General features: G+C 36.0%; 1 protein-coding gene and 1 long non-coding RNA gene across 3 annotated transcripts in view; one reads left to right on the forward strand and one right to left on the reverse strand.

Annotated features, from left to right (window-relative positions):
- tesk2 (testis associated actin remodelling kinase 2) overlaps positions 1 to 25801 on the forward strand; it is a 41556-nt gene that overhangs the window by 4107 nt on the left and 11648 nt on the right. For both annotated transcript variants that reach the window (XM_032566037.1, XM_032566038.1), the window contains exons 2-7: positions 3762 to 4189; positions 7065 to 7184; positions 12998 to 13119; positions 15513 to 15561; positions 22148 to 22294; positions 23906 to 23988. In XM_032566037.1, the coding sequence (XP_032421928.1) occupies positions 4073 to 4189; positions 7065 to 7184; positions 12998 to 13119; positions 15513 to 15561; positions 22148 to 22294; positions 23906 to 23988 (638 nt within the window). In that variant the 5' untranslated portion in view covers positions 3762 to 4072. The remainder of the gene's footprint in view (positions 1 to 3761; positions 4190 to 7064; positions 7185 to 12997; positions 13120 to 15512; positions 15562 to 22147; positions 22295 to 23905; positions 23989 to 25801) is intronic.
- Positions 20039 to 25739, reverse strand: LOC116722017 (uncharacterized). Its single transcript, XR_004339703.1, has 3 exons — positions 25727 to 25739; positions 22082 to 22086; positions 20039 to 20277 (listed from the first exon to the last, which is right to left on the reverse strand). It is a non-coding gene; the product is annotated as an uncharacterized LOC116722017 (long non-coding RNA).

Here is a 25801-nt window from a genome sequence, read left to right on the forward strand (position 1 = left end):
TTTTAAACGGAGAAAAAACAAGACAAAAAGACAGCTCTAACATCTACCGGACTTTAGTGGGTCGTTTGAGCAGTCCGAATGGACCAGATCACTCTGACCACACCATGTACAGCAGGAATATCTCCTGAAATGATCTTTTGAGACATCACAATAACCAGAACGTCTTTCAGATTGCCAAAAAGGGAAGAGCGGGTCAAAAATCTGCATAATTATCTTGCCCTTATTTAAGGGTACTGGAGTAAATGTTGCTGAACACAAATGCACACTTTTCAGATTTGTAGTTTCAAAAATTAAGACAAGTTTCAGCTTATCACTTTACATGTGCTGACAGCTATCACATATATGTTTCTTTCTATTAGTCTGCCAAACGAAATCCCAGTAAAATACTTTGAAGTTTGTAGTTTCTAGGAAGCCACTGTACATAAAACATACTGCAGGAGGATCCAGTTAGTGGTTCTTTTGGCCCATAAACTGTCGTTCTACATGTATATATCTGTCAGAAGTCAGAGCTTTACTTCAACGTCTTGTTGTTGCTCTCAGCCGCCCCTGCTCTGCAGTAATTCTGCTGGAGCTGAAGACGGCACACTGAGGTTAGTGTTTTGTAAGATGCTGCACAAACCTCTGGTCTGCAAAACAGCATGATGGAAACTCTAAATAGCACCAGCATTCTATGCATAGCTTAATTGGATTGTTGCTCTATTTATATACGACCTGATTATTGTAACAAAAGGGCTGCTTGCATGTCAGTTTCTTTTGAAGATTCAATTCAGTTTGGTTTAGCCACACAGTTTGAATTTCCAGTGTTTATTAAGGGGTTACTTTTAAAAAGCAAAGGTAATATCTTTCCTCAAAACTGAAGTAATCCTTATTTAAGGATATTTTTTTTACCTTCTACAGCAGGCATGAGATGGTATGAGATTCTGACCAAACTGTACTTTTGTAGTAGAAATACCACATCTTCTCAGTAATATTGTATTTAAACAGTGGTGTCCCTATGAGGGGGGCAGAAGGGGCCATTTCTCACTCTTGAAAAATGCTGGCCGTCCTACTTCCCTGCCCTGAAAATTATGTTCATTTTATAGAAAGGCATACAACTTCATCATCTTCAATGAAGACATAAATGTAAAACCCAACAAATAAATAAATCAATAAATAATAATAATAACAAAAATTCTTATTTCATTACTTTGGCTGAATCATGATAAGCTGCCTCATTAGCAAAACTGTTACACTGCTTTCATAGACCTAAGCTTTTTTTGTCAAAGGTAGCAAACATCTCATTCATATTTAGCTCTTTAACTTTTAGAACAGATAGAAGAAACAGAAAGTTATGCCTTTATTTCTCACTATCTTTAAAACCACAAAATAAAATCTGAATATTTTTTTATATAAACCCTGGTGCTTTTAAGTGTTATGTTTAAGTTATAATAACACCCAGATATTCATTTCTATCTGCTTGTTGGTTCTCAGTCATCCAGGACATGCCAAAACTAAAAAAACCTTAAAAATAAAGCAACTTAAGTTATAATTTAAAGAGGCCATACCTTGTATTGGGAGCCATTTCAGTAAATTAATGTTTATGAGGAATTTTATTAAGAGCAGCTACTCATTAAAGCTTTTTTATTTAGAACCTTACATTTTTGTAAAGGTGTAGCAGAGATTAGATCAGTGAGACTGAACAAAACTTGCATAGAAGCAACATTTGAATTTTAGTTTTATTTCTCAATAGTTTGTTGATATGCATTACTAGTCAGTTTTGGTCCTGGAGCTTGAATATATTGCATTACATTTCACTGTAACTTTGCCGACCCCCCCAAAATTGCTCTTAAGAAACAGCGTGACGCTTTAAAAGATTAATTGGCTGCATCCCACAGGATGATGCTGTCACCACCATGTTTTGTCTTTTATTTTTTTACACCATAACTGTCCTATGTTTTTCTTTTCTTTGTAATCTTTGTAAAAAATGCAGACATTTTTTTTCCCTGTCAACAAGGGAAAAGTCCAGTGTCCCTCTCTCAGCACAGAAACGGGGACAACAAAAAGAGGAAAACTCTATTTATTCCATCTCATTATAATGATTTTAAACTGTAGCTACAATATGATGGTAAATTTCATTGGTTTGTAAGTCTTAGAAACTTGAATAACTTGATGCTGATGGTGTTTCCAAGCCTAAGCTGCAGTTAATAAGCAGTGATGGGTGAATTTGCAGGAATCAACAATCAGACTTGTGCTCATGTTTGGTAAGAAAGGGTAGAGCACTTGATGAAGGGGTGTGAAAACAAAATCTCTTACTGGCTGCTGCTCACTGTTATGAATAACGAGTGAGCTAATGTTCTACTTGCTGACCTATTCTCGTCGATTCGCTCACTTCCTCACTAAAAGTGTCTTTGCTTTTGCGTTTGGATTGAAGCCTTTTGGAAAATAGGCAGGAAAGTTCATGCCTGGTGCTTTGGGCTTGTGTTTGTCTTGGCACAGGCCAAAAAATTTAGTTTTTTCTGCTGTACCATATTAACAAGGCATAAAATGAAGTGTCATTGATAAAATAAATACTTAAAAAAAAAGAAAGAGGAGGTTGAAATCCTTTTTAGGGCATGACTGGGACAGAAATGGGTCTCTCAAGCCATCCAGCTGGTCTGCAGCAACAATCCTAGTTTGTATATTTCTGTTCTAATATTTATAAAACTCACTTAAGTTTTTACATGTATTCATTCTTATATCATTAAGCTGAATCCGTTATATTTTCCTCCTTTTCTTTTACTTCACACTAACTATTTTGCAACAAGATTAAACTTTACATGATTGCTTACCTTTTCTAAATTAAGAAGATAAGCCACTGAGTAGTAAGCCAACTGTGCCTCAGGTTTTAAATATTATTGCACATCAGCTTTATGTGACACAAGTTGACAAAGTTGCACAAGTTAATTGAAATGTGTTCAAAAATGGTCTTTGACTTAAATACTCTATTTATATTTTCACGTTGAAAGTTATGATACAATCGTACTTTTTATACTAAAGGTCAGTTTTAACATGTCTACAGGGAAGATTAATATAGATTAGAGATGCACCTGGGTTTTCTGTTTCGTTTCCCTTTGAGTTCTGACATAGTAAATGGAAATTTTACCAATTCAGTTTTATTTGTTCAGTTTTACTTTTCTAAGGAATGTTAAAAATAAAAGTGATGCAAGTCACTTGGTAGAGACAGCAGTTGTCACAGCATATATTTGATTAAACAGTTGTTAATATAAAACATCTGTTTAAACATTAAACAGTTTGTTATACACTAACATAATATTATGTGACTATCTTATATTAGCTCTACATTAATGTAAAACTGATGTATTTCACAGCAGTCATGGTATTTGTGGAAAAGGTTTGCTGCATTAAAGAGTAAATCTTCCTCTTATGTTTCTCTAAGATTATGAAAGCTACATTGTTTACATTGAGAATAAAACAGTGCTGTAGCCACAGGCTTCCCTTCCTGTTCCTCTCTGTACTCTGCTGACTTTGTTTTGGCTGGCAGAACGGTCCAAAACTTGAGCTATTCCCCAGCTTATCTCCCGTAATTGAACAATCGGCCCCTTTAGCAAACCATTACGTTTGTTTTATTAATCCAGAGATCTGTCTCAGTCTGCAGAAGTTGTTTCTACTGCCTTCATTGTAGCATTACTTGCATGTATGTGATCCTATAAGCAGTTACCTTTTTGAACAATAAATCTCACAAAGCACTAATTCTTTCATATTTATCTTTTTTTCCCCCCCAGCTCTTCAAGGATTGTCGAGCATGTGAAGATCTTGTCGTTTTGGACAATTCATGCACAAGCAGTGAGGAACTGGACCGGTTGGTAACCTTGAAGGGCATGAAAACAGGGACATCCAAAGTAAAATAAGAAAAAAAGTAAAACCTGAAGTCTATGTGTGTGATATATCTCCTACCACAACTCAAACTGAACACACACCGTGCTGCCGTGAAACCCTCGGCACCGTTAAGACACTCTATTCCTCTTGTCATGTGGGTACATTACAGAAAAAGGCCCATATTACCCTCACTGGTATCAGCTTCTTTTACATCGCCATGGACCGGAACAAACGCAACTCTATTGCTGGGTTCCCAACATGGCCGGAACGCCTCCAGGAGGACAGGGATGGGACCGGAGGCGTAGGAAACTGCGAGATGGGCCAGCCCTCACAGGTCAGTTCTTACACCTTTTGGTACTTAATGAATGTAGTGGATGCTGTTGAGGCTAATTTGTGAAATAAAGGCCAAGGATCTTATCAGTTTCTTTCACAAAAGTTGAATCTATACAGTAGGGGAGTCAAAATCATTTTCATTTTGGGTCATATCAAGTTTATGAATGTTCCCAAAGTGCTGGTTGTGTTGATAAAACCTATTAACAAGCTGTTAAAATATTAATTACATACTTCTTAAAATTAAATAACACTAAACATCTTTTCATATTGATGATTGGAATTGTTTTCATTATTTCACAGATTCTGTGGTGCTAAATTAGAAAATATTTGCAAGGAATTTTGCAGTATTTGCAGTATGTATGTCGATAAATATAACTTTTCTTCACTAGCCATGTTGATTACGGACTATAACTTGAGATCAAGTAAGGCTGAGGCAGCAGTGGAGTAGAAGTTAGAAACACTGCCACCGGTTACCATGGTTACCCACCATTGTCATGCTGTTTTAACACTAGCTAGCATGTTGACGGCGTACTACAACTATTTGCCACACCGTGATAAAACAAATCATGCTACCAAGTTGACATTAGTGAATGGGAGACGCCTAAAATTCTCAAACATGTTTCATGCAGGCAAGTTAATAAATGATGAGAAAACCATGGAAACGGATGGAAAATAAACATGTAGCTGCGGTCATCCAGGCAGGTAGCAAACTAAGTCATCAGAAATCAAAAGTTCAGGAGGCAGTGTTAAAAATAAAACCTCCGTCAGTGGCACTGGGCGAAGAGATATGATTTGGCTGCAAGTTGTAAATAATTTTATTAGCCTAATTAAAAATAGTTTAAATAGTTAATATTCTTGGGTTTTTTTCTGCAGGCGACATGCACGGTATAGTGGGTGCTGACGCAGTGTGACGTCGATCGATAATCTCTCTATTGAATATTGAATAGAAAAAAAGGAGAAGTGCAATTATTGTGTATGAATTCTGTGAGGTTTTGTGTAACTGCACTTCGGAGGCTGAAATTGGATCAATATTTAATATATTCAATATTAAAGGTTCCAACCCTGAGCCTTCATGTGGCGTTTTACTCTCTCCGCAACGACTCTTAATTACTTGGAGCAAGCATGAAATAAAAATGAGTAATCTTTTGAAGTTCTCTTACTGTTTTTATGTGATAATAACACACAGTTTCACAAAGTATATGTATATATTTTTTATTTGTTTAGTCCTTTTAATGAGTTTTTTTGAAGTGGGTGAACTGCTTTTCTTCATTTTTCATAATATGGAAAAGGCTCAGTTTGCATAATCTTACTCAAGAGAGAGCGTTTTATTGCTCTTCTTGTAAAGGTTGGATGAAAACCTAAAAAAAGAACCAGATTGGTTCTTTAATTTTGTAGTAAAAGTAAATACTAGGGCTGTACTGTATTAGAAAGCCATTCAGTGGCTATATTATTGGTAAAATTTACCGCAGTGATATAAAATCCACATTTTCTTACGACTCTTTTAAAAAAAAAATTTTTTTTAACTGTGCTTCCAGCACTCTGTGAACTTCAGCCTCTTGAACATAGTCCTTTTCTGCAGGAAGTCTCCATTCAACAGGCCGAATTTCTTAAACCCCCGACAATTTTTATACGTTGGCAAGACATATTGTGAAGCTCAAATATATGTTTATAAAGCTATACATGCAAGACTGGAAATTCTTACTTATTAACTACTTAACCTAGGCAATTAATTTTGATTCCATACATTTTAACGTGTTAAAAATTTTAATGCAACTGATCACTTTTTAGCATTCTTTACATACAAAGTTTTCGGCTGGAACTTTGTATTTGCGTGTTTCTGTTGTACCTGTAAATCTGGCACACAACAATATCCGCAAACAGACGACAAAACTGCTTCTCTGGGCCCAAGGGAGTTCATATTGGCTTCAACAAACAATCTGATCGGTTTCTAGAAAATACTATTTTGTTTAAGTTGTGCTAAAAAGAGTTAGTCTAGCAGCGAAGCTATTCAAGGCTAAAATAGCATCTCAGTGCTAGGCGAATAGACGAGTCGGCATCCACATAAAGAAGTATTTTTTTCAAAACGTTGCATGAATGATCAGAGGTTCCTGAAACAATTGAAAGGGTGTTATAGCACTTTGCACCAATCTGATGGTTGAAAAACAAACAAAAAATCAATAAATATCTTGAGCTAGGATGTCTATTTATATAATAATTTAGCTGCAAAATTTTTTTTTTCGAATTGAAAGTGTTGACTTTTGTCAGTATTTTCTTTTCGATTTAAATGCAATTAAGTATTTACTGACCCTGCAAGTAATTCACCACTATTTATGAGTATTTATTTTATCAATGAGTCAAGTAGGTTTTTCGGTTCTAGACTGTCCTTTATTTAATAGGACCCAGGACAAAAGACGACTTTTTGAATTGTAAAGGTTGTTATTGATGGGAAACATCCCATAGTGATTTGTGCTTTTTACAGCAAACATTCAAAATGAGCAATTAGTGATTCTAATCCATTGGTTAAACAATTTATTTATGGATTTTTGCAGATTTTGATCTGCAAAAACACAAAAATATGCTTTAGAATAGAAATATTGCACCTCAGTGGGAGAATACAGGTGTACCAGCAGTAAATTTAAAGGTAAAATATGAATAAAATGATAATAAGAGACTGTATAGTATCAGTTAAATTGAAAACTGTGTTAAATAGGCTCCAGTGTGTGCATCTCCCTTCTAACTTTCTCCATCTTTTACCATTTATTTTCAAGTTTTTGAGTTTATCATGAAGCAAGAGGCTGAAATAACCAGGAAAGTTTGGGATTTGGAGCATGAATATTATGTCACTTTTTTCACCTGTTTGTTGTTCTTTCATCCAGGTGGGCAGGGTGTGTCCGTCCTCCTACAGAGCCCTTATCAGTGCCTTCTCCTGCCTGACACGCCTTGATGACTTCAGCTGCGAGTGGATTGGCTCTGGGTTTTTCTCTGAAGTTTTCAAGGTGGGTGGAGAGCGGAAATTACCTCCCTGTTTATCCTCTCTGAAGTGTTTTTTTAATTATTTTTTTATGCTGAACCTTTAGATCCTTTGGATTTTCTTCTCATGTCCTCTCATTTTTGATTTCACACATCATCACCCAATTAGGAAAATTACAGAAGCGATAATAGGTCTTTCATGACTTTTCTATGACTCATTGTGTTCTTAAGGTTAGAATATCATATGAGGAAAAAGTTGTGAGCAATTACCATTTTTATTTTGATGGAAATGTTGAACTGAAGGTATTTTTTAATTTGATTTGACTCTGTTGACCCTTAGTGAGTTGAACACTTTGTGTTATCTTCAGTATCTTTGGCGTTTTGAGGTCAAGTTGAACATCACTTAAACCCCCTTACCCTCCAGGCGTGTCACTTCAGGTCACACAAGCACTTTCACAACTACAAATTTGACGTTTTACAAAATACCGTCATCTATCACAGTATTTACCGCTTGCTGAATTGTTGGAAGCCTGTCTGAGTGAAAATTTATAAGAACAATTTTGGTTTAGATAAAGTGTAATGGCTGCTAGTCTTTAGAATAAAGCAGAATTGTACAAAATTGCACTTAATTTTGATTTTGTTGTGTCATTCTCTGATGTAAATCAATTTCTTTGACATTTTCTCAGGCTTGTTTTTCACACTTTTATTGCCCTCCACAATATTTGCTATTCTTGATAAAGATGATATTAATATATTAAAACAAATTCTACTTTTGCTGTTGTACCAAAATCTCACTCTGGAACATTTTTCAAAAATCCAACCTTTTGATTTGAGATAAATTCGGAAATAATTGTTTTGAAGAAAATCATCATTGGCATCTGGACACAGAGGCCCATTTCACTTGGCCTCTCTTCAAAATGCGAAAGACAGCAACACACTCCATTAAAGTAAGGCAACCGTGTTCAAAAGTTAGGTAATGGCTCCTCTTGAACAATAGCTAATTTACGTGTTTATATTTAAAGCAGTCGTTTAAGACATGGGTGTCAATCATATCAAGATCACGAATATCTTGCAGCAGTATATATTGATAAAATAATAAATTTACAAACTGGTAAAATATTGATGTCTGCATTTGATGAGTTCTTTTTAAAATTAAATAATATTGAACATCTTTTCACATAAACATAATTTGGCAGCATACATATAAAAACCACCAGCACACAACTGTTATCATGAAGGTTTTATTTTTGAGTCCCACTAAAGTCTAGATGGGCAGATTTGGCCCCTGGGCCTTGAGTTTGACACATGTATTTTCAAGGCTTCTATACAAACTACGATTGTAAACGGCATAATGGAGAAGCATTGTTGTGATGTCATGCTGATTGGGGGAGTGTTGAAAAGAGTAGGAGATTCTTAAAGAAACAGAGGCCCAATTTTAAGGCGTTAAATTGCAAAGTCAAATTTGTTTTTAGTTATGTTTGATATATACAGCATTTTAAAAACAACTGAAGGTAACATAGCTGCTTCATTCTTCTGTAAAATGGCACCGTGTACATAATACCTCCTTTAGTATTGGATTCCCCCTTACTGAGTCTAATAAAAGTAAATCTGGAGGTGTTTAAAAAAACACCTCCAGATTTTTATTAAAACCAATTCTGAGAAATTTAATAGGAACAGATGTCGTTGTGGCTGGGTTTTACTCTCATTCGTAGTGTGAGACATTTATGACCTAAATGTCTCTCTTTGTAAGGTGAAACACCCTCATGATTCCACTAAATATAGGTACCACCTCAGTCTAGTGGGAAATTCCTGTGACTAATGGTCTTATTACTGCAAGAAAAGAATCTGCATACTGACAAGAAAGCAAATGGGAATAAAGATGAACACATTGTGCTGTTGAAATGCTTACACTCAAAGGAGAGTGATATGTATGGAAAAATGGGGCAAATAATGAGGATGAAAGTTGGAGCTAAGAGAGAAGCGGAAACACAGAAGAGAAAAACCTCTGATGTTAGAGAGTTAAGGTGAGGGAGACGAAAGAGGGGGTTTTAGATGAGGTTTTAGGTGTCCAGCGAGTACAAAGGAAGGCATAGACGGAGATGAAGAGGAGTTTGTGGGGAAGAGGTTGGTCGGATCTTGGATTCAGTAGGGTGGAAAAAATTAGAGGGGCGGGTTTGGAGGGGATGGACAAAGGGGTTAAGTTTTCCACTTGAAAGGAGAGCCGACAGAGGTGGGGGGAGACTTCAGAGGAAGATGGGAAATAAAATATTACTACTCCTGCTACTACTACTGCAGGGAATGATTAGGATGATTAGGGCATCATGGTTTGTTTGAAGCCACAGAGCGGAGAAGAAGAGGGGAATCAGGAACACATGGAAACAGGGAGGAGGGGGATGTGAAGAACGAGAAACGGGGGGTCGGAGGAGGATAGACAGAGATGGGGGAGAAGGCCTTCAGAGGAGTGGCCATCTGTTGTTTCTGCTGCCCTGTGGTGGAGACTGTCGCCTCTTATAGCCAAGCCCCCTCCTTTGAACTTGAACAGAGAGATTTTTGTCTGTGGATGAGACCCAGAAAGAGAGAGAGAGGAAAACGGGTACAGGAATCTCTGATTATAAGAATCTAAATCCATGATCCTATTACGTTGGCGTACCAGGGCCGTTGTAGACAGAAAAAAAGTAAATCTCCACCCAAAAATCTTTCTTTGAAAAAAAAGGGGAATTTCTGTATTTGAACGGTCAAAAATTTACTACAAAAAAATAGAAATATTTTGGAATTAATCTTGAAAATTTCAGTTTCAAAAGTCGCACATTTTCAAATTTCAACACTGAAAATTTCTAAAAGTCAGAAATTTGCTAGAAAATACTCAGAAATGTTGACATTAATCTAATTTTCTAAATTGAGACTTAGAAATTTCTGAGTTTCAAAAGTAAATTTTTTTATATACCTTTAAAAATTGTAATATTTTAGACAATGTTTGACTTTTCAAACTCTAATAATATTAATACCAAATTTCTTTTTCTTTTTTTCTAGCAAAGTTCTAAGATATTAATTTCAAATTTTGATTTTTTTTCTAGCAGATTTTTGACCTTTCAGACTCAGGAATGCCTTTGTTATTTCTACCAAATTTCTGTGACGAATCTCATAATTTCAGATTTTTTTTCTAGCAAATTTTTGACTTTTCAAACTCATACATTTTCTTGTTTTTGTTTTTTTTTTTTACTTCTGTTTTTGTCCATCTGCAGTAGCCCTAATGCACTGTCATATCCTGTAACTAATGGTAGTAATCCATTGCCGTTTTTCATACTAAAAAACTGCACACATTTATATATTTCCTAACTTCTGTTGTCATTAATACCAATGCAGTTCATTTTAGCTTTCTGTTGCTGTCAGATCTGCTTTCTTTTGTAAATGATGCCACCTATTCATTGTGTTACTGTACCTGTGTTTGAGGAAGATATTAAAATAGCTAGAAGATGTCATTATTCTGACTTGTAGGCCAATTCATTAGGTACAAACAAACATAAAACATGTCATAGACATCATGCAACTATTTGCATATATTTTTGATATTGTTAAATAATTTCCTGCTCCTAGCCTTCTGTCGATAGAAGAAGTAGAGGAAGTGTCGGCACAGTCGTGTCAGATTAGTTTCATCTTGATCTATAAATGTTTCTGCTTCCAGGAAATGAGTTAGCAAATGTAGGTAGATAAATGTGTCTGTCCACAGAAGCACAGTCACGTTGTGAGCGTCTCAGTGGTTTTGTAGGTTGATATTTCCTATTTGCCTGCATGCATCATCGGTTAATTTAAATGTGCAGCATTTTTTTGTGGTGGTATGATCTATTTTTACCTCTATTTCAAAGATTGTGAAGAAATGGGGAATTTTGATAGTTTCTAACATTTATTGACGAGTTCAAGGGACGTCCTTTTTGTTCATGCTGTTTTGTAACATATTTGTGTTTGCTTTTGAAATGTGGTTAATGTAACATTGACCACATTAAATGGTTACGTCTTTAAGAGCAAACCTTAAAGACTTTAGAACTGGTATGGTGCTGCAATCTACATCTTTCTGCGGTGACTTCCACCCAAGTCCGGTCAGCCATAGATAAATGAATGCTGATGCTACAGCTATCTAAAAACTGAGATGATCCCAGTGCACAACAGTACTAAATTGATTGTAGGGTTCTGAAAATGACACATGCACTCTGTTATCATGGCTGGTCAGTAGTGACTGACCTCATTTCACTTTTCTGTGTCGCCTTCTTTATCTGCTTCCTCTGGCGTCTCGCTGCATGTGCTAAATATGTGTTTAGCAAGTTTTATTCACAGAAGAGTTTTTAACATGCTTCCAAGGCCTTTTCTGCAACCATATTTAGTTTAAACTGAAACAGAAGAGCAGTGAACTGTCAGAGCAGCACAGCATTTGAATATTTTACCATCAGAAAAAGAAGATTTCTGAATTTAAAGACTTTAGGAGACATGTATAGCATTAGCGGAAACGTTAGCTGGCATTTGAGCATTAGCTTTTCTTTCTGGAAATCACACTTAAAAACCTAGCATAGCCAAGGTTGTATGTTAGCCATGGCTTTAAAAAGCTGTAATTTGAAGCAAATTTTACTGTAGTCAAGTTTATTTGTAGAGCACATTTCAGTAACAAGGCAGTTCAAATTGTTTTACATAATAAAAACATAACACAATAAACAAAAAGTTATACATACTGTATGTGTTCCTGTAAAATAAATAAATGTTAAATTGACTGAATTTATATAGTAACCAGTGAAACTGGGTGAATATGGTTATGTGGGTGAATATGGTTCACCCATGTGAACCATTACATATCGGTGTGTGTAATAACAAACACACACCGATATGCAGATCGCTATGCAAGTCGGGTTTAAAGCTAGAGGGTGTTCGCGCTGTCAATCATCCTCATGTACGGGCTGCTACCACCCGCTCCCTTGCTCTCAGCTAAGCTGCAGCTAGTTCTCCTCAGCGGAGCCTGTTGTGAACGCTAAAGCTAGCTGGTGTTGCTCCCAGTGACAGTGAATAAACATTTTTCCTGTAACACTAATATAGGGCCAAACCCTTGCTTCATATTGAATACTTTGAATACATGCTGTTTGACTTCTCAATTGAATGCAAGGTTCCCAGTTGTGTGGGAGCCAAACAAACCCATATCATTACTCCTCCGTCACCATGCTTGACACTTGGTTTCAGAAGTTTGTTCTGTGTATGGTTTTTAAATATGGTGATGTACATTGTGGCCAAGCACCTCCATTTGCTCTGATCTTGCTTTAGAACATTGTTCGAGATGTTTTAGCAATTTATTTCTGTTCTTTATATTTGTCCTGACTTTTTCTCATTATACCATTATGAACTCCGACATTTAACGGGCACGTAGTAAAGACTGGGAACTCTTTGTTTTTATGGGATGTTTTTAGCACTGCATGCTGCAGTCTTAGTGAGAAATTGCTGGGAAGACTGGCAAAAGTCCTTAATTTTTCCTGCTTGTGAATAATGTTTCTCACCATGGACTTTAGATTGCTTATAGATTACCTTTAAACACTTCCCAGATTGAAGGGTTGCAACAATTGGTTCTCTGAGTTGAGTTTGATATTGTGTTAAACTGATTTTTGCAATTGTAGCGTGCTGTTTAGTTAAATAACTCCATAATATCTGTTTTGTCCTACTGAGAACAGATTTTAGCACCTAAAAATCTGTCTTTTGGTACATAAAACCCTTTTTACCATTACTGTAGCTAAAAGTTATGCAATATAATAATCTGTTTTGACATGTTTGCCTGTCTTTGAGCATTAAATGAAGCTGTTCTGTTTTTCAGGTACGTCATCGCGCTTCAGACCAAGTCATGGCTCTGAAGATGAACAAACTCAGCAGCAACAGGGCAAACATGCTGAGAGAAGTTCAGCTCATGAATCGACTCTGCCATCCAAACATACTGAGGTAATCAACAATCTGACTAAAGAGGCTACTAATCCCTGCTAATGCTGCTTACAACCAAAGCTAAGAAAATAATGTGATTATTTTCCACTTCGTTGAGCTCGTTGATTAACGCATTATGTCGCAACAGCAGCTGACTTTTAAAGTGTAATTTAACCACAATGTAAAAACCTGAATATTTTTTGGAATTTAACAAACAGTGTTCTTGGTTATAATTTCTCTCCATATAAATAATGACTCAAAACATTTCCACCAGCCTATTTTATCATCACTATCTTCTCTCTGTAGCTCATGATCCCCTGTGGTGGTGGACAGTTTTCCTTTGGGAGAACTAGAAAAAGTACCAAACGCAGAGACAGTTTGTTTTAGAGTTGCACCAGAAGCCTGGAGGCAAAAAGCAGGAATGACATTTTTATGTCGTTACAGACTTTAAACAATTATGTCAGCATTTTATTGACTCTACAAATCGATTGCTTGAGGAAATTGACAAGTGTTTTTACGTAATATGGCTTCCATCAGCAAATTATTGAATGTTATTGAATTTCAGATCAAAACCTCAAAGGGAAAATGATGCTGCTGAGCCAAAAAGCTTGCGGGGTTGTGTGTTCCTAACAGTTTTGATATGTTTGGAGATATAGTTCTGTTGGAAAACCCAAACGTTGGAACATTTGACCTAAACTGGCTCCTTTCAACAAAAGAAAGATTCATTAGGATTAGGCCTGTCACAATAACAAATGTTCCTGGAAAATAAATTGTCCTGGAAATTATTGCGATAAACGATGATATTGTCATTTTGAAACAATTTTCAACTACTATAATAAAAATTTTGTAATAATGCCAGTTTGCCCTCTCAAAGACTAATACATTTTTATTTTGTTCACAAAACTCCACACTGGAACTGGAATACATTTTAAATATCCAAAATAAAACACATCAGTCAGAAACAATAAATAAAAAGGAACTTAAAGAAACACAAAACCGAAACTTTCAATAAAATCAATTATTACTAATCTGTCAACAAAATTGCCATTAATAAAATATTAATCATCAAAATGGAAATTATTAAGCTTATTCTAATTTTTTATGCTTACTTGATTACTGCAACAGGACTAATTAGGATATTAAGAATCTGTCCAGGAGCCGCTAATGTTTAATAATGTCCACAGAGGACAGAAGCTAGTTTTAAGAAGACAAAGATTGAGCATGGTGGTGGCAACATCATGCTGCGGGGCATAATGGAGGACTACCTAATGTCCACCCAAATTAACAGCTAAATGATTGGAAATGGACACAAATTGGTGTTCCAATAATCATAAACACAAATCAAAAGGACTTTTTACATAGAAAGCAGAAAATAATCATCTTCTGCAATATCATTAATCCCATTTAAATTAAAACCGTATGCTTTAAGTTCTTAGATTTGGTTGGTTTTTGAAAGGAAACCAAACATTTCTGCTGAGAAGAGCTTATTGTTTTGACATATAACTGGAAGCCTACTGTAAATATTTGTGATTTAAAAAAAAAAAACGTTTTACCGTCGTATGGATATCAAAGTTGAACTCATTTTTAATTTATATTTAATTTGCTTGTTGTATTATAATATCCACTGATCATGGATGTATGGCCAGAACTTTGTAGAAAACAGAATCTTGAGTCTGAACCCAGAAGTTACTGCTGATTAAGACGCTGTAAACATCCGACAGAGCTTTTTTTCTTTGCACCTGTTTAAATCTTTTCGTTTTATGACCTGCAATAATAATAAATGTTGAAATAAACAATAGAAAAACAAAATGATCGAAATATTCTTCAGGACATGATTTATTTTTTCTTGCTCTAAGCCTCTGGGTGGGAGAGTGTGTGGACGAAGCATGCACATACATGCATAAATATTCTTCTGTGTGCACACATCTTGTACAAAGTGATCTTTGTTGAGCGTGCCTTGTATGTTTGTCTCTGTGAACAAACACTGTGGAGTCATTGTTTGCTAAAAAATCCAGCAAAGACCTAGAAATGTGACCTTTTCTTTGCCTCGAGTGTTATGAAGCCCTCAAAGCAGCTCATGAACAAAGTTTGTCCATTTGTTGCACATTGTGTCTGGTTAGTTGAAGAACATGATGTTTGTTTTTGATTATTCAGCCCTAACTTCAGATTAAAGAAATAGACAGGCTCTAAAGTGGCTGGTTAGATTTATTAGGCTTGGAAATTGATGGGCAAGGCAAAGGTAGAAATGGGAAGAATGTAGGTGAGGCAGATGGGCTGTTATTATCCCACTTTTAGCAGACAGTCCTACAGCAATCACCTGTTCAGTCTTGCCTGGTTTCTCAGCTTACATATTCCAGAAAAAACCTTAGATTATTCTAAGCTTTTTCAAAATTCTTTGTTGTTTTTTTTTCCAGGTTTAAGGGAGTGTGTGTCCACGAGGGCCAGCTTCACGCTTTGACAGAGGTAAGAGGAAGTAAACACAAACCGTTTCACATTACAGGGGACGTATTATGCAAAATTCAGATGTTGCTTGTTCAATACTTCCATTTGGGTTTCTACAACTTCTAAAAACATCCCAGCTGTAAAAAATAATTTTAAGAAATCCAGCCGTTTTGTGACAATAAATTAATATTTCTTGGTGTCTGGAAAAGTAACCATTTCAAAAACCTCCAGAACAATCAGCACTCACTGACCTTTCACCCAGTAACCCCAGAAACCCAGCCCGTTACTTAGCAACCTAAGCATAGCTCCAGGACTTTTTTTCAACTTGTTTTACTGCTGCTGGAAAAGACATGTTTTGTTGTTGACTTAGCATCCAGAAACCACTTTCTCCATACTTGTTGGTTGTGCGGGAGGCTCCACTTCTGCGTGTGAAATGTGTACGGCTGTAAAATTATGCATCTGTTCGCAGCCATATTTATGTGCGCTTCATCTCATTCGGGTTTAAAGTGACAAGATACCTTAAAACGGCTCAAAATAGGCAGAATTGAACAAACTAAAATCTCATTATATAAAAATGATTTTGTGGAAAAAAATGTAATATGTTTTGTGTCACCCATAGACCTATCCTAATCTGTTCAAGGAAGCATGCAAGGTCACCTTTAAAGCTCCAGAACAAAGTAATGACACCTCTGATCAAATGTCTCAGCTAATGAAAGGCACACTACTTCTGCAGTCATGTTCCATCTCTTGTTGTGGAGTTCATGTCCCAACTATTATTAGGAGAACATCGCGTCACCCAAGAGCACAAAAGCCTGTAATTGTGGAAAACCGAAAGAACCAAACTAGCCTTCTAGTTTACCTAACGTTTCAGTTGTATGTTTCTGTCTGAGAAAGGTTCTTAAAAAGAGTTTCACAGCCTTCAGCTGCAAAATTTAAAACAAGCATTGCTTTATCAATCATGAAATGGATAAATGCATGTAAATGTATTATTTGCATCCATAACATTTTTATTTATTTACGGTAAATGTAAACATTTAGCCTCAGGATATAAAGGCAATTGGTACAAAAGTTGCATGTTTTTATCTGAAACACATGAAGGTGTGAAAAATTAAAACATGTCATTTTCAGAATAAATGATTCTTCCCATTGTACTGAATTTATGTTCCTTATTTTACCTACATTGTTAGTTTAAATGCTTCAACATTTTTTGCCAAATGAAATTAGACAAAGAAAGATTTTTTTATGAATTTACATGATCAATAAAAGAATTAAATTATAAATTGTAGTTATTTTTAAGCTAACTTTAATAAGTGGTGAGAATTTCTGATTAATTATGTCCACATTTGTGAAAATACACCACATTAAATACATGTATTGCTTTTCAAAGTACTTATACTCCTTGAGCTGTTTTTTTTTTTTTTTTTTACGTTTAGATTTTCTGTTACATTCACAGTCACGTTTTCTTCCAGGTTTACCCTGTTTTCCTTCGTAAGTGTCCCCATCAAATTTAACCAGCTTCCCCACATCATTGTGCTGCCGCCCCCGTGCTTTGCAGATTGCATGGTGTGTTCAGGATGATGTGCAGTACTCATAAACCAAATTGTTAATTGTTAAATTTTTGGTGTTATCTGCTCCAAGTACCTTCTTCCATGTGCTTTTAGTTTCTCTTGCATGGCTTGAGGCAAACTGCAAACAGAACTCCCTTTGGCTTTCTTCTTGCCACTCTTACATGAAAATGTGTGATGTAAACGACTAAATGTTGATGTCAGGATATTTTCCCACCTGAGCTATAAGTTACTGCAGCTCCTCCAGAGATACCATGTTGGCTGCTTCTCAGTTTAAAGATGTTTTTAGAGAATTCAGATCTGAAGAAGATCTATATGATTTTTATGCTCTTGCTTGAGATATTTACCACATTTCCTGTCTTCTAGCAGTGGATTTCACAATCTGACCTTATTTAACAATTAGTAGCAGGTGAAGAATTTATAGATGAAGTGCTTCCCTAATACAAATTTAACTTGAAGGTTGGGCTGCATGGGTGTTACTCATTATATGATTTTACAAGTCTTTGAAACTTCTGTTAATATTCAACCATGAATATTCTTGTAAAAATGGACATGCTTTCAAACTTCTTTGCTGCTTTTCCTGTTTGGGCCTTCCTTGCTCTTCTCTCTTATAAAAAGTACGACTAGCTGAAACAACAGACACTAATGTGGTGAGACACCAGCATAAACCAGGTGTGATGTTCACTTTGCTCAGCCTGTCAGTTTGTGGGTGCAGGTTGCCTTCATTTATGACCTGAACGTACTTTACGACGTCATTCCTAACCTGTCTGGCATATTTCTCAGTTTTCATGACTTTATTTGTTCGTTAAATTTATTTAACGAAAGTCTGAGGCCTGCACAGAGGAGATGGAATTCAACAGAGATTAAAGAATCAAGATTCACTGAATTTTATCTAGGGCTTTTAAAGTGAAGAATAAAAAAAATGCATGCTGCATTTTAATATTTTTTCTATATATAAAACAACACATTTACTAAATTAGAATATTATTTAAAAGTCTATTTACTTTAAGAACTTTGTCTCTAAGTAAAACACAATATATAGATTAATTACGCACAGCTTTTATTTCTGATTTTTCCACTTATAGATAATGAAAACATTCCATGTAAAACTGGAATAATACATTAAGCCAAAAAAAGTAAACTTTTAAAAACAGAAATGTAAGCTTAACAAAAAGTTTGGTAATGCCTGCTTAAAGTTTGTTGTAAGAGGGGCATAAAATCATAAATGCCTTTTAATCTTTTATTGCTCCTTTTTGAACAATTTGTGTAAAATTGCATGTCAATTGGCACGACTATTTGGGTTATTATTATTTTTTCTGATTTTACTTTTTGTCTTTTTGAAATAAACACATTTTCAAAATATACTTTTAATTTGACAAATGATACTCTTTTGGACGTATGTTCACATTTTTTGATTGTATGTGCTGCTATGTTTGGTCAGATAAAACTCCAACAAAACACATTAAAACTTGCGTTGTAATGTGACAGGATGTGTAAGACACGGTATGTTAGATGTAACAGTAAGTAGCTTTAAGCTAATATTACATCACACTCGCTCAGATGAAGGCATCGTTTATAGAAGATGCTCCCAGACTCACACATGTTCTTTATTACTTCTGTGCTGCAGTTTGAAAGTGTTTATTGTAGCCGTGGGAGAGGAAGCCACCAGCTTTCTGCAGCTGTGTACCATAATACCAAGTCTTACAGAGTTTGCGCACATGCAAACACACACACACACACGGTAGTTGTGATGTAAATAAGCGCATTGTGAGGCACACGTCTGATTATGCCTGCTCAGACATTGTGGTAGGTCTTGTTTTCCTTCTGCAGGGTAAACAGATCTTGTCGTCTCATGTCGGTCGCAGGCTCCTGGCATTTTTTGGTTTTTTTTCTTCTTTTGTTACGTGGTTTCTGTGACTCTGTATGCAGAAGAAAATTGGAATAAAGTTACAGGATTGCCCCAAGGTTACCTTGAGAAACTCATTAACTTTGATACAAACGGATGAAAACCACATCTTTTCTTGGAATAGTGAGGAAGCTTCATGCAGTGACGGTAAACCTTTAACCTAAGAGCAGCTAAAGTCTTTGTTGCAATAAAGACTGAATGACTTTAAATGCTACATCCTCTCTTAAACGTTTTAGGTTTCACAATTTCCACCAGCTGGCTCCAGAATTGCTTCAGAATGCAAATATTTAGCATCACAAGATGATTTGACAGTTGGACATGATTATCTGCAAGGGCCAAAATGACCTGATGGACGATGACCTGCTCTGATTATACTGACTTTCAGTTAAATGCATCCGGCTCCTCTAGTCATATTCAGGGCTGATGGTGAGTCATGACCTCTGATGGGATTATGGCGATTTAAGCTGATCTGGAAAGCAAACAAGGATTCTTTGTTCGAGTTTTTCCAGGGTTTATAGCCCGAATCCCAGACAGTCCATCACAGTAACTTCCACAACATTTTTGACCTGACATATGTTTTGTATTTCCTCATTTCTCTTCATTGTACATCATGATGGAGAGGTTCCTATATGGCTCAAACCCAAACTGAGCTGACTGCGTGGTATCAGCAACTCTAAAGCAGATTTTAGGAAAAAATATACAACTTTATTTCCAATTTTATTTGAGCTGGTTGAGATTTTATCACTGGTATTCTTCTACCGTAGAGTGATATTTGTGTCGTTCAGGTGATCATAAAGAAAATAGAAGTTGGACATGTTTCAATTTAAGTCACCCATTATCAATTAATGTTGAGCTGTGTTCAGTTTTAAGGAGAAATACTATTATCAGTTTGTATTGTTATTTACTGTTAAATTCTGTCAGTTTTATAAGACAAGAGGAAAATTTTGTTGGAAACTGATCATTTACCCAATTCTCTCACTGTCTGACTTGAAAAAATTATGACGTTTTTCTGTTTTTAGAGCAGTTAAGATCAACAAAATTCTTACCGTTTCTGAAGTTGTTTTTACACCTGATAGTCTAGTAGACTTGATTCAATTGAGGACCAAAATGGCAACATGTGTTACATTTTCAGCTGCTGCGGTTCGCTTTCACACTGCACTGTGTCAAACCAACCAAACCCTTTGAAAAACATGTTCCCGTCCTCACCTGTGGTAGCGCTACACCAAGAACAACTGAAGAAAATGACACAAAAACTTCTGAAGAAGACTTGAGCTCAATTTCCTTTTTCACAAAATGGAATGGCGTCAGATTTTAGCAGTTGGAGGATTTCTTTTTTGTCTTTGGTAAAAAAAAAAAAAACAACCTACGAGCCATTTCCCTCATTGGCATTACATTATCACGTTTGTTTTGGTTCTATTTATGTTAACCCTTCGAGGCAGACGATTTGTCTCAAGGAAGTTTAGTAATGGAGGTCCTTGACTCATTCGATGAACCATTCCAGCTCTAGTTTTCACTTTGCTTGGCGTTCACATGTGCATTCAAACTGCGCCAGAGCTCACGTTAACTGAGCTGAGACTGAGATAAATGGTTTCATGAGAAACAAATATATTGACATGTTCATCTCAATATATCAGCAAAGAAGTTGAGTTTGGGCACAAATGGGTCTTCTTAACAGAAAATGACCCTAAGATTTCTGCTAACTTAGTCAAAAAGTGCCTTAAAAGGAACAAAATCAATGTTTGGATCACAAAGGCCTGTTCTTAGCCTCATAAAAAAATGTTTGGGTTTTGACCCAAATTGTATAGTTTATGGATAAACCAAGTTTAGAGGAAGTAAATGAAGCTTATGAATTTGAAGAAAGAAATAAACAATTCTGACCTCCTGTTCTAACTGACATAAAAGAGGAAACATTTAGTCAAATTTAATGTTCGACAGTGAGAAGAAATTACCCAGAGTGTACAAATATCTGGTCTAAACTGTGAATCTGGATTCAGCTGAAAGAATTTAGTAGAAAAATACAATTGAATGTCTTCTAAAAACAAATCAGTGAAAGCCACACGAAGCCAACGGTGGAGACTTCCTTCCAGCACCACCCTGTGCTGCCTTTGCTCTAATTCTGTGCCTGTCAGTCAGTAACCACAGCTTAACCAGACCGTCTCTCCATGTCATGCCAACTTTCTTTAGTTAACTGCTGCTGCTCATGATATGTGACATGGGATTAGGGTGTTTGCATGCCAGCAGGAAGGTCAGACGAGTTCTTGAGGATCAAAGCTGACAAAGCGACAAACCCAAAACCCAACGGAGTGAAGTGGGTTTCTTTGGTTTTCATTCTTGAGTCTATATTTGGACAGACACTCCATATTCATATATGAGAAAAATATCTGTTATGCCAGTTCTGCAAAATGAGTCTGCATGATATTTTTAATTGAGATTAAGTCAATACGTAGGCCTGTTGCAATAAATCAGTTAATCACTTAATAAATTAAAACAAGCTCAATCATTTTCATTTGCATGATTTATTGTTTTTGTCTTTTCTCTCTCTTTCTACCAAAAACTGGATGACAAAAGTCTTCAGTCTTATGCATGGTCTCCACTAGCCCCTTTTTTCAAATGACAACTTTGTTTACTTCGATTCATAATTCGTTTATTTGTTGTTCTATTTATTTTTTATATTTAAAATGTTCTTTAGAAATTAAAGTTTACTGATCTTTGAGAATGTATCATTCCATTACCATTATATTACTTGAAATTGGTTTCAACGATATTATTGTTTGTCGCAATAAATTCTTGGCTGTTCAGTTATGTCCCGTGTGATAATTAGTTGTTTGGGAAAAGTGCTTTATTATTACATTAGTGTAGTTTCACTTTGTCTGTATATTTAAATATATGCTATAATAGATCTCAGCTTCAAGTCAAAAGAGACTTTCAATAAACAATAAACCCAAATTTGCACCCAAATATTTCAAATATGCTCTGCAAAAAAAAAATCTCAACTCAAATATTATAGTTGTGCTGCAAACAAAATTTTTGGGACACTGTGACATAAGTTAAATTTCTTTTTTTTTTTAACCACTTCTATACAGTTCTGTATATTCTGTTTGCTCACATGTTTGAAATGTTTTTCCTCTTTCTTTAGTACATCAACGGAGGAAACCTGGAGCAACTTCTAGACAGCAACAAGCACCTGAGTTGGCCCGCCAGAGTGAAACTAGCTTGTGATATCGCCAGTGGTGTGGCCTACCTGCACTCCAAAGGCATATTCCACCGGGACCTCACCTCCAAGGTTAGATGAGGCTAATTAGAAAAAGATTATTTCACTTATAACAAGACATTTTTCCCATTTAAAAATGAAATAATCTATTCATCAACATTAAGGAATTACTGACTTAAATTGAGCTCCAGTATGTTGCTGAAAAGTTGCTTGCAAGTTGTCTTGTGTTTTTTTTAACTCAGTTAACTCAGAAAATATGCACCGGGCGTGCCGTGGTGGCGTAGCGGTTAGCGCGACCCATATTTGGAGGCCTTGAGTCCTCGACGCGGCCGTCGCGGGTTCGACTCCCGGACCCGACGATATTTGCCGCATGTCGTCCCCCCTCTCCTTCCCAGTTTCCTGTCAGCCTACTGTCGTATAAGGGACGCTAGAACCCACAAAAAGACCCCCTGGAGGGGTACAAAAAAAAGAAAAAAAAAAGAAAATATGCACCAACACATATTTGTTGGGGCTCCAACAAGAAACGATGACCAATTGTAAAACTGAAGGTTCATTAAATTTATTGGCAGGAATGTTGAAAACACACCTTTGACTATGAGAAGGAAAAAAAAACTTCCTTTAAAAAATAAGCCCTAAATGGATATAAATTAGTTTAACATTAAGCCAGGGAATCAGCAATTTTTTTTCTACTTTTGCATATTATTCCTACAAAATAAAACTTGTCTAAATCTGCTGATCTATGCAATATAAAATTGTAAAATCAAAGAACCAAGACTTAGATTTTAGAAAGAAAGACAGTGTGTGCAGTTTTCCAGAGGAAAAAATGGTGGAACAAATTAAATTTAGTTATTTTATATCTGGAGAACAAAATAGCCCATATAATGGGACTGGTGCACATAGATCCTACAAATGTCATTTGATTAAAGCAACACTATAAAAAGAAATTCACAGTCTTCCTTCATAAAAATCAGAAATGACAATAAAGTTTTTGTTTGCTCTGTCAGTAATGACAGAGAACCATTTCATACAGTATTTTGCATCGTTTTCTTCTAATTAATCATTTTTAGAACAGCTTGTCTCACTGTAAACAACAATGGCTGCATTACTACAGAATTTTTTAAGCTAACCCAGACACGTTTGGCCTTGAAGGACAGCGGGTATGTTCTCTTGTAAGTTGTTTACGGTTAAGTTGTTTCTGTCTGCCTTCAGAGGGTAGAAACATTGCACTTCCTCAAATCATTTAAAGTAATTTAACTTTTAACTTCCCCAGTGAGCATGTGCAAATGGAGCTGTAGTTTTCAGAGAAGCTAACTGTATTCGACCGTTGCAAATTACGGAGATTAGGAAGGAAAGCGTTATGAGATTTAAGTTGTGCATTAGCTTCATGCATCACAAATAAACCGTGAACATTAATATGCAGCTCTGTTAAGTAGGTGTCATGATAATTTCTTACGGTTTACAGGTCTCTTTCATTCTCACTGCTGGTTCCAGTGAGAGTTTGAATATTTTACAGTAGGTTGAAGAGGAAGGAAGTGCCTAAACTTGTAATGCACAGTTTTCTCATTACTACTTTAAATAAGAAGCGAAGGTCTGGTTAATAAACCATAAACTGTTGTTTAATCCATCTGTGTTGCAACTTCCCCAAGTAACATTCTGTGTTTTTGGGGGTGTCTGTCTTCACAGAACTGCTTGATCAAATGCGACGACAACAGCTACACGGCGGTGGTGGGAGATTTCGGCTTGGCAGAGAAGATTCCCACCAAACAGTAAGAAGAGTCGGAGTGAATCTTAAAAATACCAGGGGGAGTTTGCAGGAAAAAGAAAAAATTAGAAGATGAAATAAACTGAAACATGCTGGCTGTTTGTTTTCTACTCGTCTCATTATGAGGGATAATTTTCAGAAAGAAAAATCATATTTAAGTGACTCAAACTGAAGGCCAGTTCAGTTTTATCTCCCTAATGCGTCTCATTTGTGTTGGCCTTCAAACTAGTGAGGCTCATTCTTTTCTTTATCTCCCATCTTCTGGGTTAATATCAGTTCTATTTGTAATATTATGGTTACACTCAGGGAAAACATGTCGCGTAATAAGAATTTTATTTCTTTAATCATCTTTTTGTTTGTGTCAGCTCTTCATTCCTACAGCAAACTCAGCTTAGTTACTCCTCCTCCTCCTCTTCCTCCTCCAGGGGTTATTTATTAGCACACAGGTCACTAAAAGCCGCCTCTACAGCTCACATTCTCTGCCTCTGTGTTTTGATAGCAGGAGGATCAAATCAATCTGGGGTTTTCACTTTTTAATCCTGCAGTAGCAAAAAAGAAGCAGGGAGTCTGCTTTCTGTTCTCCAAAATGTCCAAAATAATTCCTCTGATCTTTTCCAAAAGTTTATGAATATGACCACACAGATTTTGGTTGTTTACCGTGCTGTGAAAAGGCTCTCTGAAATATTTCAAATCATCAAAGGAGATGTTATGTTTTGTTGTCAGACAAAAATAGCTTAAGTAAATACAAGACAGACTGACTTTAATCTGTTTTGGGGTGAAAAAAACTATCCAAACCAACCCGAACTGTTATGTAAAATTCACTTTTTGCATGTTTGATACTTCCTTTTGGGTCTCAACTGTTTTCAGTCCATGTACTTAAAAAAAATCACCCAGATGTTTTTGTTTTTTGTTTTTTTTGCTCTCTGTAAGTCGTTTCAAGAACCTCCTTATTGGTAAGTCGCATTCAACTGGTACTGAGCTGTTACCTAGCAACCCCAGTTAGGGCCAGCCCCGCCACCTAGCAACCTCAGCAGAGTTCCAGCACATTTGGTCAGCTGGTTTACCATTGCATTTGAACATTAGAGGGCACATATTATGTAAAATTCACATTTTGCATGTTTTTATACTTTCATTTGGGTTTCTAAAAAAACACCATCCTGCTGTTTTTTGGGGTTTTTTTTCCAATAAATTAAGATTTTTTGGTGTCTGGAAAATGGCCAATTTCAAAGATTTGTGAAATGTAACGTCACGTCAGCAGGCACTGTCCCTCGCCTAGCAACCCAGCGAAGTCCAGCCCGTTACTTGGTTCCAGTGTGGCTAAAGTAAAACAATGCTGCAAAGAAGAGTGGGCCAAATTTCCTCCCTAAAGATGTAATAAACTCACTGACATTTTCTGCTAATAGTTGTTGTAGTGAGTTGTTGCTGCCAAGGTTGGACCAACCACGTATTCGTTTTAGTTGCTTTTTCTTATTGGTTTGGATGGCTGCTTTCCCTTAATACATATAATTATTACAAACTGCTTTTTATGATTAGGTTAACTTTGATCTGATCCTGAAACCTTTAAGTAAAAAAAAAAACCAAATCTGTAATTGGATAAAAGATATGTAGATAAATGTTATTTAACCTCCAGGCTGAACATTATACATCTAAAATAAATTTAGTTTAAATCTAAATGAGCAAATGGGACTGATTAGATACATCTGTGGGTTGTTTTAAACATAAACTGGCTGCCATATTCACACAGAGCAGCTTCCAAACACAGCAGAACATCCAGTTCCTTTTGGACTCACGTTCTGTACCAGCTTATTTCACACATC

The sequence above is a fragment of the Xiphophorus hellerii genome, chromosome 6, assembly GCF_003331165.1.
Source record: "Xiphophorus hellerii strain 12219 chromosome 6, Xiphophorus_hellerii-4.1, whole genome shotgun sequence".
Classification (NCBI taxonomy): Eukaryota; Metazoa; Chordata; class Actinopteri; order Cyprinodontiformes; family Poeciliidae; genus Xiphophorus; species Xiphophorus hellerii.